At 48.3% G+C, this 17,591-nt stretch overlaps 1 protein-coding gene across 2 annotated transcripts in view; it reads right to left on the bottom strand.

The window, feature by feature from the left end:
• MYRFL (myelin regulatory factor like) overlaps window positions 1–17,591 on the bottom strand; it is a 335,757-nt gene that overhangs the window by 205,994 nt on the left and 112,172 nt on the right. Inside the window, exons 3-4 of one of the 2 annotated variants that reach the window (XM_075344883.1) lie at window positions 13,335–13,393; window positions 2,141–2,348 (exon numbers count right to left, since the gene is read on the bottom strand). In XM_075344883.1, coding sequence (XP_075200998.1) covers window positions 2,141–2,348; window positions 13,335–13,393 — 267 coding nt within the window. The remainder of the gene's footprint in view (window positions 1–2,140; window positions 2,349–13,334; window positions 13,394–17,591) is intronic. The other variant, XM_075344884.1, reaches the window with a different exon arrangement.

Raw genomic sequence — 17,591 nt, 5'->3', positions numbered from 1 at the left:
GTGTGGGTCAATTATTATTCAACCCCTAGGTTTAATATTTTGTGGAATAACCCTTGTTTGCAATTACAGCTAATAATCGTCTTTTATAAGACCTGATCAGGCCGGCACAGGTCTCTGGAGTTATCTTGGCCCACTCCTCCATGCAGATCTTCTCCAAGTTATCTAGGTTCTTTGGGTGTCTCATGTGGACTTTAATCTTGAGCTCCTTCCACAAGTTTTCAATTGGGTTAAGGTCAGGAGACTGACTAGGCCACTGCAACACCTTGATTTTGTCCCTCTTGAACCAGGCCTTGGTTTTCTTGGCTGTGTGCTTTGGGTCGTTGTCTTGTTGGAAGATGAAATGACGACCCATCTTAAGATCCTTGATTGAGGAGTGGAGGTTCTTGGCCAAAATCTCCAGGTAGGCCGTGCTATCCATCTTCCCATGGATGCGGACCAGATGGCCAGGCCCCTTGGCTGAGAAACAGCCCCACAGCATGATGCTGCCACCACCATGCTTGACTGTAGGGATGGTATTCTTGGGATCGTATGCAGTGCCATCCAGTCTCCAAACATCACGTGTGTGGTTGGCACCAAAGATCTCGATCTTGGTCTCATCAGACCAGAGAACCTTGAACCAGTCTGTCTCAGAGTCCACCAAGTGATCATGAGCAAACTGTAGACGAGACTTGACATGACGCTTGAAAGTAAAGGTACCTTACGGGCTCGTCTGAAACGGAGACCATTGCGGTGGAGTACGTTACTTATGGTATTGACTGAAACCAATGTCCCCACTGCCATGAGATCTTCCCGGAGCTCCTTCCTTGTTGTCCTTGGGTTAGCCTTGACTCTTCGGACAAGCATGGCCTCGGCACGGGTGGAAACTTTCAAAGGCTGTCCAGGCTGTGGAAGGCTAACAGTAGTTCCATAAGCCTTCCTCTTCCGGATGATGCTCCCAACAGTGGAGACAGGTAGGTCCAACTCCTTGGAAAGGGTTTTGTACCCCTTGCCAGCCTTGTGACCCTCCACGATCTTGTCTCTGATGGCCTTGGAATGCTCCTTTGTCTTTCCCATGTTGACCAAGTATGAGTGCTGTTCACAAGTTTGGGGAGGGTCTTAATTAGTCAGAAAAGGCTGGAAAAAGAGATAATTAATCCAAACATGTGAAGCTCATTGTTCTTTGTGCCTGAAATACTTCTTAATACTTTAGGGGAACCAAACAGAATTCTTGTGGTTTGAGGGGTTGAATAATAAATGACCCTCTTAATAAACTTTTCACAATTTAAAAAAAAAAATAAAAAAAGAAATAACATTCTTTTTTGCTGCAGTGCATTTCACACTTCCAGGCTGATCTACAGGCCAAATGTCACAATGCCAAGTAATTCCGAATGTGTAAACCTGCTAAATCTGCAGGGGGTTGAATACTACTTGTAGGCACTGTATATTGAAGTGTGTAAAGCGGGCTTTACAAGTGATCAGTACTTAAGACCCAATCAGTGGCCTCGGCAGTCACGTGCCAGATTACTGGCATCATCGCTCAGTGATGGGGCCCATGATGCCTGTAATACAGCAATGGAAAGCTGCAGTAGTCACATATCTGCCACTTGAAAACAAAGCCCAGGAGGACTGATGGTCAGTAACGTCTGCACTGGAAAGAAGAGGGGCGTGAAATTACATTTGTTATTGATCAAATCTGCTGCAGTGAAATATTTAGTACAACATGAGATAAACAAATAGGTAAGATGGAATAGGTTTAGTCATTTCCTAACAATGAAATCTTTAATTGTCATGGGGATTTATAGAAGAAAAATTTGCTCTAAGTTTCTAAATGGAATGCTCCTTCTGCCAACCAGTTGTATATAATTTTGTGCATCTTTACGGAAAAAAGTCGCCAACCCACAAACCTGCTACCGGGCATTTTGAGGTCTATTACTACAGTGCCATCTAGTGGTGGAAAAATACATCTGTCTAAATAGAAATTTTAAAGCAATGAAAGAAAAATTAACTAAAAAATGAATAAACTATTTAAATAAAGCCATTATACAAATCTATCTGCCCAATTTACACAAAAGAATTAACTATGTCAAGAAATGTTTTTTTCATAGATGACATTTATGGGATTTTTGAGCATAACAATCACACTTTAATATTGTAATGTAACCTGCTGCTAGGTGAGACGCTCTGCTGAATATATGGATAACTATATTCCATGCAGGATGGTGGAGAAGAGCCATTCCAAGCTAAGCCTTGGCTGTTCAGTTTCAGACAACTGTTCTGTGAAGCGAGAAGGGAATGGTTTGCTGATTGCTCCATGTATCTGCAGGATCCGGAAGAATTTATGGAAAGTGAGGGTTGTAATAGGATTCGACCTGAAATGGAAAGACATTCTGTAATGTTGCCATATTCAAATACATATATACTTTGATTTCATCAGCCCATAGACTTTGAATGGAAGGACAGCACACATGCTCCATGACCTTGTGTGGTCCCAATAGTCATCTATTAATTCACCATGTATGAGTTGTCCAATAGATAGGGAATGAATGTGTTTTCATGGAAACAGCAGAACCACACCACAACTTCAACACCGTGCCACAACCGTGGCGCTTTGCTGAGATTGTCACCTGGCTAAATGAGACTTAGGGGTACTTTGCACACTACGACATCACAAGCCGATGCTTGCGATGCCGAGTGTGATAGTCTCCGCCCCCGTCGCAGCAGCGATATCTTGTGATTGCTGCCGTAGCGAACATTATCGCTACGGCAGCTTCACATGCATTTACCTGCCCTGCGACGTCGCTCTGGCTGGTGACCCGCCTCCTTCCTAAGGGGGCAGGTCATGCGGCGTCACAGCGACATCACACGGCAGGCGGCCAATAGGAGCGGAGGGGCAGAGATGAACGGGACATGAACATCCCGTCCACCTCCTTCCTTCCGAATTGCAGCCGGGACGCAGGTAGGAGATGTTCCTTGCTCCTGCGGCTTCTCACACAGCGATGTGTGCTGCCGCAGGAACGAGGAACAACATCGTACCGTCGCTGCTGCTAAATTATGGAAATGTAGGACCCTACACCGATCATACGATAACGACGCTTTTGCGCTCGTTAAGCATATGTAAAAGGATTTGCACACTACAATATCGACTGCAACGCCGGATGTGCGTCACTTTCGATTTGACCCCACCGACATCGCAGCTGCGATGTCGTAGTGTGCAAAGTACCCCTTACGGTAAACAATGTTCCATGGGTATAATGTATGCAAATGATCCCTCTAATAACACCTATTGGATGTGGATACCCTGTAAGTGAATGGCAAGTCCTTTAAGAAACCTTGCAACTTGACAAGATAGAAGCCAAACCAGACACTCCTCCAAAAGAATCCCAAACACCCATGTGCAGACAGCTGTAACATGGTCATTGCCCTTGAAGTAACTTTCAGGAGAACTCTGTCATTAGGTATGAGTACATGGGGTCATTCCCTGACCACAAATACATGCTGCCTAAATTAGAGGCAGTGTTAATCAGAGCCTGGCTGCAGAATTGCAGCCAGGTATGTTTTTACCTGAAAAACTGTGGCATTTCAGAGATACCATAGTTTGAAAAGACAGCCTGGGGACAGTAGAGTCCTGACTAGTCCTTTGTGATCCCCAGCCATTTTCTCCCTGCCCCACTCCTGTATCTCAGTATGCTGAATGAAAGCCTAATAATTTGAGACGAACAAACACTTCCAGCAGTGCGGACAATGCAGGTAATCACTCAGACACCAGCACAGTGCTCAACTCACCATGGGGATTTTCACGTCATTTTCCAAGCCAAAACCCCAAACCTCAAGCCTGAGACTCGCTCATCTCTAGTCACAGCCACCCACCCACACACAGTATGATGACGCCCATAACTTCTAAGAAACAGTATGATGTCTCTCAGAGCCCACACACAGTATGATGGCACTCGGAGTCCACACATAGTATGATGGCCCTCAGAGCCCACACACAGTATGATGTCCCTCAGAAGCCACATACAGTATGATGGCCCTCACAACCCCCCACATAGTATAATGCTGTTCACACAACATAATAGCCTCCTACAACCGCCAAACAGAATGATGCTCACCACACAATTTCACGCTGTTTTATAGCTCCAACAGTGTTTTCAAACAGTACAATAGCTTCCACAACCCCCCACATAGTATGATGCCTCTCACCATGCCTCCCACAACTTGCAAACAGTATGATGCTCACCACAACACTGTATGATATTACTGACAGTGCCTTCAAACAGTACAATAGCTTTCACAGTTTCCAACATGGTATGATGGCTTCCAAAGCCCACCACACAATATATTCCCCACAGTCTTCCCCGCAGCACTCCTACTCTGAAAATGAAGATACCACTGAAATTGTCACATCGGTCGGGTGCCATAATGGCCATGTGGTCTCCCACTATTAGTGGTACGCCACTGTTCCTCTTAATAAGTAAAGTATTTTCTAAATGGTAGTACTGCTTTTGAAGTCAACAAGTGGCACTGATTAATACTTTGTAACTAGCAGTAAAGTTCATATAATAAGGTCATCCAGTAAAAAAGTATCACATAAAATTATGTGGCAAACTGAACCCTGGCCCTGGTTATTTATTAACAAAATGAATTAGAGTTTATAGTGTGTAAATGTCTTATGTAATAAATATAACATTGGCCATGTAATGTAGTAAACAATTCATAAAACAGGAGTCATAATGGGGTTCTCTAATCTTACATAAATAAAGCTTAATTATTTTATAATAAACGTCATTTAATATACCTTCTGTTCAATTGCATAATACATTCTCCAGTTACATTGTCAGTGGATCATTCTTTTTTTGAAGACTAAAATGGTGTATTTAGTGCTTTTTATTTTGAAAGAATTGGTCTAGGCAAGAGACAGGTTGTGCTGCTCCTTCAAATTCTCACATGTTGTGTAGATCAGCACTTTTCAAACTGAAGGAGGCTGTTTTTACAAAAGCCATAAGCCTTTCTTTAAAGGGAACCTGTCCCCAAGAAAATGCATTATAATCTGCAGGCACCATGTTATAGAGCAGGGGGAGCAGAGTAGGTCGATATTGTCACAATGACTTTGAGATAGTGGGGAACCAGGGCTCCTAAGCTATCCCTCAGGCTTGGAGGTCCTATGCTATCCCTATTCTCAGGGATACTACTAATGGTGGGAAGGCCTGAGTCTCCTTCCTGGTCCTGCTCCTGACCAGTCATAATCAAATTTCCCCTTACCCTGGGAAGGACAGGACAGAAGTGTGTTGAAACCACAGAAAAAGACAGACAAGGGAAAAACCAAAACTCTGTCACACAGGGCGGCACAGTGGCTCAGTGGTTAGCATTGGAGCCTTGCAGTGCTGGGGTCCTGGGTTCAAATCCCACCAAGGACAACATCTGCAAGGAGTTTGTATGTTCTCCCCGTGTTTGCGTGGATTTTATCCGGGTTCTCCGGTTTCCTCTCACACTCCAAAAATATACTGATAGGGAATTTAGATTGTGAGCCTCAATGGGACAGTGATGATGTATGTAAGGTGCTGTAGAATTACTAGTGCTATATAAGTGAACAAATATTATTATTATTATTATTATTATTACTATTATTATAAGACAATAAGAGATTCAGGGGGAAAACAAGAGCAGGAAGGAAGTACAAAACAAAAGGGGTACACTCCACAACTGAACCAATCAAAAAGCACTACAGAACACAACTTTTACTAGAGAGAGTCTGACACACCACACCTCACAGACCACCACAGAATAAACTATAGCTGGCATAGGTAGAAAGATTCCAAGAGTATAAATAGGAGGGGAGCAGATGTGATAGGTCTCCCCACAAAATGTGATTAAAGGAGCAAGCAGACTAGCAGACATTAACGCTTGCTAGCCTGCCTATGAATCAGCACACAGCAGTTTGACACCCGAGTCTACTTGTGTTGATCCCAGATACCAGAGAAACCAGTGGACAGAATGTCAGAATCTGCAGTCTGAACAGAGTCCAATGCTGCCAAGACAGCTCAGTGTGACAGATATATAATTTTATAGGAAAAGCTTCAGAATAACCTGTGTTTTCATCACTTAAACCTCTGATCTTTTTGGATTTTTGGTCCAGTGGGTGGTCCTGTTTTTAAAGGGAGTCTCTCACAAGGTTTTTACCACCAAACTCTGACAGCGCAATCTAAAGCGTTCAGGCAGGGATCGCGCTGTTCCCGGCCACCATCGGCGGCCCTGTGACTCAATTACAGGGAGCCAATGGGTTGGCATGGCAGCGTGGAGTCAGATGATAACCCCTGTTGCTGCCATTACGTGTTTTATGTGAATGAAGACAGAACGCCAGCAATCACAGGAGAACAGTATTGCTTTAGTATAAAGTGTAGGGAAAAAGTATAGTAAAATGAATAAAAAAAGGTAAGAAATTTTTTTTTAAAAAATATGAAAAAAAACCCTAAACATTCAAATCACACCCCTTTTGCCCCATTTAAAATAAAACAATAATAATACAGTAATAATAATAATAATAATAATTAATAATAAAACACATTTGGTATTGCCGCATTTAGAAAAAGCCCAATCTATGAATATAAAAAATCAATTAATCTAATCGGCATAGTGAGAAAAAAAAACAAAAAATGCCAGAATTACGTTTTTTGGGTCACAGCAACATTGCATTAAAATGAAATAACAGACAATCAAAATGTTGCATCTATCAAAAAATGGTATAAGTAAAAACATCAGCTCAAGATGCAAAAACTAAGCAATCACTGAGCCCCAGATCCTGAAAAATGAGAGCGCTACTGGTCTCGGAAAATGGCGACAAAATAGCAATTCTTTTTTTTTAATTTAGAAACTAGAAACTTCTGAATTTTTTTTCACCGTAAAACTATGCATGTTTGGTATCTACTGGCTCAAACTCACCTGTGGAATCATAATGATAGGTCAGTTTTTTCAAAATAGTGAACATCATAAATATTAAAAAAAATCCAATTGCAGGATTTTTACAATGTCACGGCACTTGGAATTTTTTTCCCTTTTCCCAGTACAATATGGGGCAGAATGAATGGTGTCATTCAAAAGTACAACTTTTCCCACAAAAAAACAAGCCCTCATGGCTATTTTGACGAAAAAATAAAAAATGTATGGCTCTTGCAAGAAGAGAAAAAAATGAAAATGAAAAATCGAAAATCGACCAGGGTTTAAGGGGTTGAAAAGAGAACATCCAAGTGAATATTTGATTTCAAGTGTGAACGCAGTCAAACAACGCATAGCTATTGCACTGGCCAAACATTATTTCTGATGTTAGACTGGCCTTTTCTGAATGAGCTAAAATGGAAACACTATACTACAAAACCAAAACAAACGTCTCATTAATCCATTCTGTCTCATAGCACCCAATTAATGATTTGTTTTCATTTTTTTAGAGCAATATGGAAAATTATAGCTGAGGATAGATTGATTGCAATGGTGTCACGCTCCCCGGGTCCTCACCCCCGTTCCCCGGCTCACCTGCCACGCTCTCCGCTCCCCAGTCACCGGATTCCGTCCGTCCCAGGGCTCCGGGCCCCCGATCCCGGCGCCCGACAGCTTCCCTGGACCTGGCCGGCTCCCCTGCGTCCTCCTCGCAGCCTCCTTCCCTGGCTTCTGGCACCCGGGCGGCGCGCATGCGCATTAGGGCGCGCGCGCGGTCACTGACCCTTTCTTAAAGGGCCAGCGTCCATTAACAGGAAATGAGGTTGCACAGGTACAGGGTATATAGGGGGTCATTGTCCAAGGGGGCGGGGCCTGATCTTCGTGTTCCCTGAGCTAGGAGTCAGGTCTCTTGGTGTTTATGTGCCTGTACTCACCTATCTGTCTTTGTAGAGCCGTACCTGCCTCGCCATCCAGTCTGCCGTGTCCTGATCCCCGCACGCTGTCCGTCTGCCATCTGACAGTCCGTACCATCCCGGATCCCTGCGGTGACCCGTCATCTTGCTCCAGAGGTTCCGGACCCCGCCTGACATCACCTCGGCCTCCGAACCTGAGCTACGTCACCAAGACCACCTTCTGTGACTCCGTGGTCCCTGGGACTCCTCCGCTGCCTTCACTTGCACGGACTGTTCTACTGCCCATCAGTGCTTCAGCTGCCGGACTCCCTACCACCATCTCAGAGAGTTCGGTCCAGTGGATCCACCTCCTGGGTCTGCCCGACCGCCCGGCCGTGACAGTAAGATCAGGCCATGGATCCCGCTGCAGCACTCATGGCTCTGCAAGAGGAACTCCAACGCCAGCGTGAAGTCCAGACCCGCATGCTGCAATTCATGACCTCCGTGGACACCCGCCTGTACACATTACAAGCATCAATGACGCCTGCGGCACCCAGGTCCCCCGCCAGGCAAGCCATGGCCCCCGCACCAGTGGCAACCTCGTCAGATGCTTCCCGACTCCGTTTGGCGTCACCTCCTCGTTATGCTGGAGATCCCAAGACCTGCAGGGGCTTCATAAATCAATGTTCCCTTCATTTCACGCAGCTGCCACATCTGTTCGCCTCCGACCAAGCCAAGGTCGCCTTTATAATGTCCCACCTAGAGGGCGAGGCGCTGGCGTGGATGAACCCCTTGTGGGAGAAGGAGGACCCCATGACCAAGGATCTTCAACAGTTCCTGCAGGCATTCCGCAGCACCTTTGACGAGCCGGGACGCGCTTCTGCCTCTGCTTCATCACTCCTCCGCCTACGTCAAGGAACACTGACGGTGGGCCAATACGCCATCCGTTTTCGCACTTTGGCTTCAGAACTCGGGTGGAATAATGAGGCCCTAACAGCCGCCTTCTGGGAGGGACTCTCGAGTCGCATCAAGGATGAGTTGGCGGGTCGGGACGTGCCCTCCACCCTAGATGCCCTGATTGCCCTAGCAACTCGTGTGGACATACGTTTTCAGGAGCGCTCCAAAGAGCTATCTCGTGAGAGACGCCCGTTACGGCATTCATCTCCTCCTCAGAAGCCCTCCGTACCTCAGTCATCAACAGCTGGGAGTCCCGTCCACGAGCCCATGCAGATTGACCGAGTGCGTCAGTCTGCACAACGTAGAACAGAGCGGCTTGCCAAGGGTCTCTGCTTTTACTGCGGTGAGGGCACACACCTCCTCCGTTCCTGTCCGGAAAGGCCGGGAAACTCCAAAGCCTAGGGTTGGTAGGAGAGGCCACCCTAGGTGCTGGGACTCTCTCTGATCCGGTCACATGGACCGTGCAAGTGACAACGGGAGAGACGCGGTTCACGGCTGAGGCCTATCTTGATTCCGGGGCAGCAGGCAATTTCATCCAGCAAGCCACCGTGGACAAATACCAGGTGCCTGTTATCCCACTCAACAAGCCCCTGGTGATTGCCTCTGTGGATGGGAGACCCCTTTCTGACACCATCTCCTGGACCACCAGGCCGGTTGAACTGCGCATCGGTGCTCTTCACACCGAGAACATCGCCTTCTACGTCCTTCCGCACATGTCCCATCAGATCCTGCTGGGCCTTCCATGGTTACGGACTCACGAACCATCAGTCAGCTGGGGCACTGGCGAAATCACCCGCTGGGGTGCTTCGTGTCATGAGAGATGCCTAAAATCCACACAACCCATCCGACGACCTCCGGTTCCTGAGAACCTACCGGGGCTGCCCTCGGCTTATTGGTCCTTTGCTGATGTCTTTGATAAAAAAGAATCCGAGGTACTGCCGCCACATCGCCCCTACGATTGTGCCATCGACCTGCTCCCTGGAACAACGCCACCACGAGGACGGATATATCCTTTATCTCCAGCCGAAACAAGGGCTATGTCGACTTACATCTCAGAGAGCCTGGCTAGGGGATTCATTCGGAGATCCTCCTCTCCTGCTGGAGCAGGTTTCTTCTTTGTCAAGAAAAAAGAGGGCGATTTACGTCCCTGCATCGACTACCGGGGTCTGAATCAGATCACTGTTAAGAACAAGTACCCTCTGCCGCTCATCCCCGAATTGTTCGACCGGCTTAGAGGAGCTCGTCTGTTCACCAAGCTGGATCTTCGGGGTGCTTACAATCTGGTGCGCATCCGCTCTGGTGACGAATGGAAGACCGCGTTTAATACGCGCGATGGACATTATGAGTACTGCGTGATGCCCTTCGGCCTGTGTAACGCCCCTGCCGTCTTCCAAGAACTGGTGAACGACGTGTTCCGAGACCTCCTCTACACCTGTGTGGTAGTATATCTAGATGACATCCTTGTCTTCTCTCCGGACCTCCCAACCCACAGAGAGCACGTACAGCTGGTTCTACGACGACTAAGAGAGAACCGTCTGTACGCAAAGTATGAGAAGTGTGTCTTTGAGCAGTCTTCTCTCCCCTTTCTGGGGTACATCATCTCTGAGACTGGACTGCAGATGGATCCCAAGAAGGTCTCCGCCATTCTCAACTGGCCTCCCCCTTCTGGACTGAAGGCAATCCAACGCTTCCTGGGATTCGCCAACTACTACCGCCAATTCGTCCCTCACTTCTCTGCTCTGACTGCTCCACTTTCCGCTTTGACTAAGAAAGAGGCAAATCCAAAGGACTGGTCGCCTGCGGCCGACGCCGCGTTTGGCTCTTTGAAGCGGGCTTTTGCTTCCTCGCCTGTACTTCACCGTCCGGAGTTGAACCGCCAGTTCACCTTGGAGGTGGATGCCTCCTCCTCAGGAGCCGGAGCAGTGCTCATGCAGAAGTCCTCCTCCGGGAAGATGGTGACTTGCGGATTCTTCTCCAAGGGCTTCTCAGCGCCTGAACGCAACTATACCATCGGGGACCGAGAGCTCTTGGCAGTCAAACTGGCACTGGAGGAATGGCGCTACCTCCTGGAAGGTGCAGTGTATCCCGTGATCATCTACACGGACCACAAGAACCTAGAATACCTGCGGTCCGCTCAGCGACTGAACCCACGGCAAGCCAGGTGGTCCTTATTCTTTGCCAGGTTCGACTTTCAGCTTCACTTCCGACCCGCGGACAAGAATGTACGCGCTGATGCCTTGTCCAGGTCTTTCATGCCCATGGAGCAGGAGGAAGAGACTACCCAACCCATCATCTGTCCTAGCAACATCATTCCGGTGGCCCCTGTTACCCTAGCCCAGATACCGCCCGGGAAGACCTATGTCTCCGATACCGACAGGCAAAAAGTGTTACACTGGGGTCATGCCTCAAAAACAGCCGGGCATGCTGGTCAGAGGAGAACATGGGGTGCGATTGTACGCCATTACTGGTGGCCATCCCTTCGCACGGACGTCGCTGCTTTTGTCTCTGCCTGCTCCTCCTGTGCCAGGAACAAGACGCCCAAACACTTGCCCCATGGCCGTCTTCTGCCTTTACCGATACCCTCAGTCCCGTGGCAACACATAGCAATGGACTTTATTACGGACTTGCCATTATCCTCCGGGCACACAGTCATATGGGTCGTGGTTGATCGATTCTCCAAAATGGCCCACTTCGTTCCTATGGCCGGACTGCCCTCTGCTCAGGAACTCGCGGAAGCCTATATACAGCACATCTTCCGCTTGCATGGCTTTCCATCCCACATAGTGTCCGACAGAGGAACTCAGTTCACCTCCCGCTTCTGGAGGGCTCTATGCAAACATCTGGGAGTGACTCTGGACTTTTCTTCTTCTTACCATCCTCAGTCTAACGGCCAAGTGGAGAGGGTCAATCAAATCGTGACCTCATACCTACGTCACTATGTCAACGCCCATCACGACGACTGGTCCTCGCTTCTGCCTTGGGCTGAATTCTCCCATAACCACCACGTCAGTGAGTCATCCTCCGAATCTCCCTTCCATGTTGTTTACGGACTCCAGCCCGCCGTCCCATTGCCTATATCCCCTTCATCGGATGTCCCGGCTGCTGATACTGCAGTTCGTGACTTTGCTACCATTTGGGACTCTGTCAAAGCGTCCCTTGGGCGCGCTTCCCAGCGGATGAAGAAACACGCTGACAAGAGACGTCTGGATCCTCCGTGTTTCTCTCCTGGTGACCTGGTCTGGCTTGCTTCCCAGTACATCCGATTGAAGATACCTTCCTACAAGCTGGGTCCTCGCTACATCGGGCCGTTTAAGGTCCTCAGCAAGATCAATGAGGTATCCTACAAGCTACAGCTCCCGGCCACGATGAGGATACCCAACTCCTTCCACGTCTCTCTGCTCAAGCCGGTTGTCCTTGGTCCCTTCTCCGCTGCTGCCAGTCCGGCCCCTCCTCCTATTGCCGATGATGACATCTATGCGGTAAGGGATATCGTGGCCATGAAGACCGTACGAGGTCGACAGTTCTTCCTGGTGGACTGGGAAGGGTATGGTCCTGAGGATAGGTCTTGGGAGCCCAGGGAGAACGTGGGCACTCCTCTTATCCGTGCCTTCATGTCCCGGTTGCGGGGAGGGGGGCGTGGGGGGGGGGGGTACTGTCACGCTCCCCGGGTCCTCACCCCCGTTCCCCGGCTCACCTGCCACGCTCTCCGCTCCCCAGTCACCGGATTCCGTCCGTCCCAGGGCTCCGGGCCCCCGATCCCGGCGCCCGACAGCTTCCCTGGACCTGGCCGGCTCCCCTGCGTCCTCCTCGCAGCCTCCTTCCCTGGCTTCTGGCACCCGGGCGGCGCGCATGCGCATTAGGGCGCGCGCGCGGTCACTGACCCTTTCTTAAAGGGCCAGCGTCCATTAACAGGAAATGAGGTTGCACAGGTACAGGGTATATAGGGGGTCATTGTCCAAGGGGGCGGGGCCTGATCTTCGTGTTCCCTGAGCTAGGAGTCAGGTCTCTTGGTGTTTATGTGCCTGTACTCACCTATCTGTCTTTGTAGAGCCGTACCTGCCTCGCCATCCAGTCTGCCGTGTCCTGATCCCCGCACGCTGTCCGTCTGCCATCTGACAGTCCGTACCATCCCGGATCCCTGCGGTGACCCGTCATCTTGCTCCAGAGGTTCCGGACCCCGCCTGACATCACCTCGGCCTCCGAACCTGAGCTACGTCACCAAGACCACCTTCTGTGACTCCGTGGTCCCTGGGACTCCTCCGCTGCCTTCACTTGCACGGACTGTTCTACTGCCCATCAGTGCTTCAGCTGCCGGACTCCCTACCACCATCTCAGAGAGTTCGGTCCAGTGGATCCACCTCCTGGGTCTGCCCGACCGCCCGGCCGTGACAAATGGGCAGCAACAACGTTACGTTTAGATGGATTAATAAAATATAGAGCAACAAATAGAGCCTCATTTGGCAAAAGTGTACAATGTGCACAAAATTGTAGTGTCATGTACTACGTAAATCTTTGCTTTCACTTTCTCTTTAGCATCACAATGTCAAAGTTTCAGTAGTAATTGTGGACCTTACTTACCATTGATCTGTGGGGGTGAGCATGGCTCTGATCCAGAATCAGGCGGGGAGTCCGGTAATCTGGTTTATAGTAGAAAATTGAATTATGATTTATTAACTCATTGCGAAAAGAAAGAAAATGTGCTAAATGAATCATGTAGCTGCAACTGTAGAAAAAAACAGAATTGTACATACAGTATATGTAGCCCTGTTACTGCTGCTTTTTATAATGTAAGAGTGGCGGACTACGGCTGTCGCATTCCTACCCCTGAAGATGATGACACCAATGGCGTTACTAATCCTGTAATGCGAACAATTTCCTGTTTCTTTTGTAAATAATGCGTTATGTGGATGGTTATGTAATAAGATATAATGTATAATAAATAAAGCATGTGGTAACAGTGGCATAACTAGAGATTGATGGGCCCAGGTGCAAAGTTTGGACCTGGGCCCCCCTCCACCAACACTCCGGGTACGGGACAATGACGTTGACTCTTGGCTCTTTCCCTCAGCACCCAGGTTTCCCATGATCTGAAATCGCTCTTTCTATCAGCACTCAGCTGTTCTGCTATCCATCTTGTCTTCGACACCCAGCTTTCTCCATGCTCTGCTATACATCTTTCCTCAGCACCCAGCTTTCCCATATCAGAGCAAGGGAAAGCAGGGTGCTGAGAAAAGATGTATAGCAGAGCATGGGAAAGCTGGGTGCTGAGGGAAAAAGCCTTTTTAGCTCAGCACAAAACTTTCCCATCCCATGCTTGTGTCTTTGTCCCCCTTCGTTTACAGTTCTCCAAATACAATAATGGCCCCCACATAGCCTTCCATATAGTATAAAGGGTCCAACATAACCCTTGATATATTAGAATGCACTCCCATAGTCCTCCATGTATTATAATGCCTTTCCCACAGTCCTCCATATATAAAGTAGCCCTTACAGCCTGCCAATTATTATAATGCAACTCTCATAGTCCTCCATGTATTATAATTCACCCCATAGTACTCCATATACTATACTGCACTACATAGTCCTCCATATATTATAATGCACCCCCATAGTCCATGTATAAGGTAGCCCCCACAGTTCTCCATATATTATTATGCAGCCTCCATAGACCTTTATATTGCATTATGCACCCCCTTAGTCCTCCATGTATAATGCACCCATATAGTCCATGTATAAGGTGTCCTTCATATTGCATCATGCAGCCCCATAGACCTCCATGTATAATGCAGCCCCATAAACCTCCGTGTGTACTGCAGCGCCCATAGACCTCCATGTGTACTGCAGCCCCCATAGACCTCCATGTCTAATGCAGCCCCCATAGACCTCCATGTGTAATGCAGCCCCCATAGACCTCCATGTATAATGCAGCCCCATAGGACTTTGGCCTCCGTGTACTCACTGATTAAAAAAACAAACAAGTCTTCACCTCTCCTCGTTCCCAAACTGCTCCGTCCTCACCTCTATCCTTGTTCCCCCGCTGCTCCGGTCAGCGTCTTCCTGTACTGCGCTCTGCAGTCTCAGCATAGGCTGCAGTGCAGCCGCACAGTGGTGACGTCACCGCCCTCGGCTGAACTGTGACGTCGAGCACAGGGGAGAATGATAAAGCATGGAGTGGCGTGCGCCGCATGATGCTTTATCATCACTGTGTGCGATGACAGGTGAGGGAGGCCCAGTGCCGCTGACACTGGGCCCCCTTGACTCATATACCGGCTGTGTGGCCCCTAAGCCTGCGGGCCCTGTCGCGAAGATGACCTCTGCGACTGCGGTCGTTACCTTTCTATGTGGTAATGTGTTTCATAAGCAGTTGCATGGAAGTTGTCAGTCTGTAGGGTAAGCAACAGTTAAGCATTGGGAGTAGCCACCCCATGGTAGGGGTCAAGTGAAAGGGAAAGTGACGGCTCATGCTAGAAGAGTCAAAAAAGACCTAATGAGTGAAATTGACAGATGTATAATCAGTCGATCATGAAGGTTGCATACAGTCGGTGTTTTTTGGCAACAAAGGAGAAGGAGAGGAGATGGAAAGTGAGATTGCCAGAACCTCGAGTATTGACAGAGACATGGAGTATGGACAAAATTGAAATGAGAAACTCATCCTCGAATGTACTGGCCCCAGATAATTGGAGTCGGAGGATAGGACTCTAGTAGTCAAGCCCCTTAAACCATCAAGGCACTGTGTTAATCTCAACTGGAATATGAATGTGGACAACGACCAGAGCGGCTTCCCAATAGACGTCCAGTAGCGCTAAGCTTTGCTCCAGTCATGATGAGACACTTAAAAGATTACACGTGGGACTGCTGTAAGGAAAGCTAACCATCACAGTGTGTGCTGTTACACTGGACTGAGTTGCGCTGGAACTCACAGGACCAGTTAGATCTGCAGCTACCCAGTGGGTACTTGAACTGTCTCATAATGCTATAAAAAACTGTAATGTGCTGAAACATACAAGTGCATCTCAATAAATTAGAATATCCTCAAAATGTTAATTAATTTCAGTAATTCAATACAAAAAGGGAAAGACATACAAGGTGGCTATAAAATAACCTAAGGTGTTTGGAGCTGTGTGCAGACTAACCCAGTGGACAGAATTGGCTGAAAATTGGTATGCTTGCTATTCAAGGCATGAGGAAACGGAAGGCATCTTAAAAAAATGTTTTATACCAAAACTCTCCACCAGGTGAAAAAGTGGTGCTGTACAATGAGCGAGCGGCCCAGAAACCGTGTGCTCATAATTAGAGATGTTACAATTGTTCCACAGACTAGCATAACTGTTCAATATGGCCGCCATCATGCATGGGGATAATGCTCATCTTCTGGAGAACATGCTCGACGCTTGCGTGTAACATGTCTGGTGGGATGCTGCGCACCTCAAAAATGATGCCGTCTTTTAGGTCAGCCAGGGTGTCGACATTTCCCTGATAAACAATCTCGTTCAAGTGTCCCCACAACCAGAAATCATAAGGATTGAGATTGGGCGAATGCGGTGGCCATGCTTTAGGGAAGGAGTGGCTCAAAATCCTGTCATCGGGAAAATGTGCATGCAGAATGTTCTTCACATGATATGCGATGTGAGGAGGGGCTCCATCATGCATGAAAGTGGTCATCTGAAGACACATCCGCTGTTGGATTTGCGGAACAACCACTGTTTCCAGCATTGTCTTGTACCTCGCTGCTGTCACGGAACAAGTAGCAACCCCAGTTGGCCCCATTTCTTCGAAAAATAATGGTCTGAGGATGAATGATGAGGTGAAGCCACACCAATTGGTTACATTTGGCAAATGCAGCGGAACCCTCTCGACTGCAAGCGGATTTTCGGTAGCCCATATGCGACAATTTTGTGTGTTCACCGCTCCAGTCATTCCAGAACATTCCATGGCTAATTGTCATCCAGTTCCACTCTCGACAGAAACATGAATGCTAATGTCATGCTGGTATCATTGTCACGAGGAAGAAGTTGTTGTTGATGGCTAATTGTGTATGCCCGCAAGACCTTTCGGAGAACTTTCCACACTGTGCTATATGGAAGCGTCAATTGCCTGGAAACACTGCTTGCACTGCTATTCCAGGCATGGTTGTTCATGCCCTGTTCCACAACGGCAGTGGCAATGTGCTCCACAACCTTTCTGCTTACCGGTTGTTGCCCACGCCCTGGCTGAACACTCAGTAACCCTGTTGCCTCAAAACATGTCATCATCTGTCTCAGCGAATTAACAGCCATTGGACCGCTATGTGTGTGAAGGTCTTTCAAATGACGAAAGGCTTTCAGTGCAGCTGTAACATTCCTGGCATTCTCATAAAACAACTGCACTAACAGTGCATGATCCGGCAAAGAGACAGGCATCTTGCAGACTAAAGGCCGCTTTACACGCTACGAGATCGCTAAAGCGATCTCGTTGGGGTCACGGATTTTGTGACGCACATCCGGCCGCGTTAGCGATGTCGTTGCGTGTGACACCTATTAGAGATTTTGAATCGTTGCAAAAACGTTCAAAATCGCTAATCGGTGACATCCCCCCCTAAGCTCAATTATCGTTGCTGCTGTAGTAACGATGTTGTTCCTCGTTCCTGCGGCAGCACACATTGCTACGTGTGACACTGCAGGCATGAGGAACCTCTCCTTACCTGCGTCATGCCAGCAATGAGGAAGGAAGGAGGTGGGCAGGATGTTCGTCCCGCTCATCTCCGCCCCTCCGCTTTGATTGGGTGGCCGCTTAGTGACGTCGCTGTGACGCCGAACGAACCACCCCCCTAGAAAGGAGGCGGTTCGCCGGTCACAG

The sequence above is a fragment of the Anomaloglossus baeobatrachus genome, chromosome 4 (genome assembly GCF_048569485.1).
Source record: "Anomaloglossus baeobatrachus isolate aAnoBae1 chromosome 4, aAnoBae1.hap1, whole genome shotgun sequence".
NCBI lineage: Eukaryota > Metazoa > Chordata > Amphibia > Anura > Aromobatidae > Anomaloglossus > Anomaloglossus baeobatrachus.
Note: the sequence above shows the minus strand (reverse complement) of the source record. Positions and strands in the feature narration are given on the sequence as shown.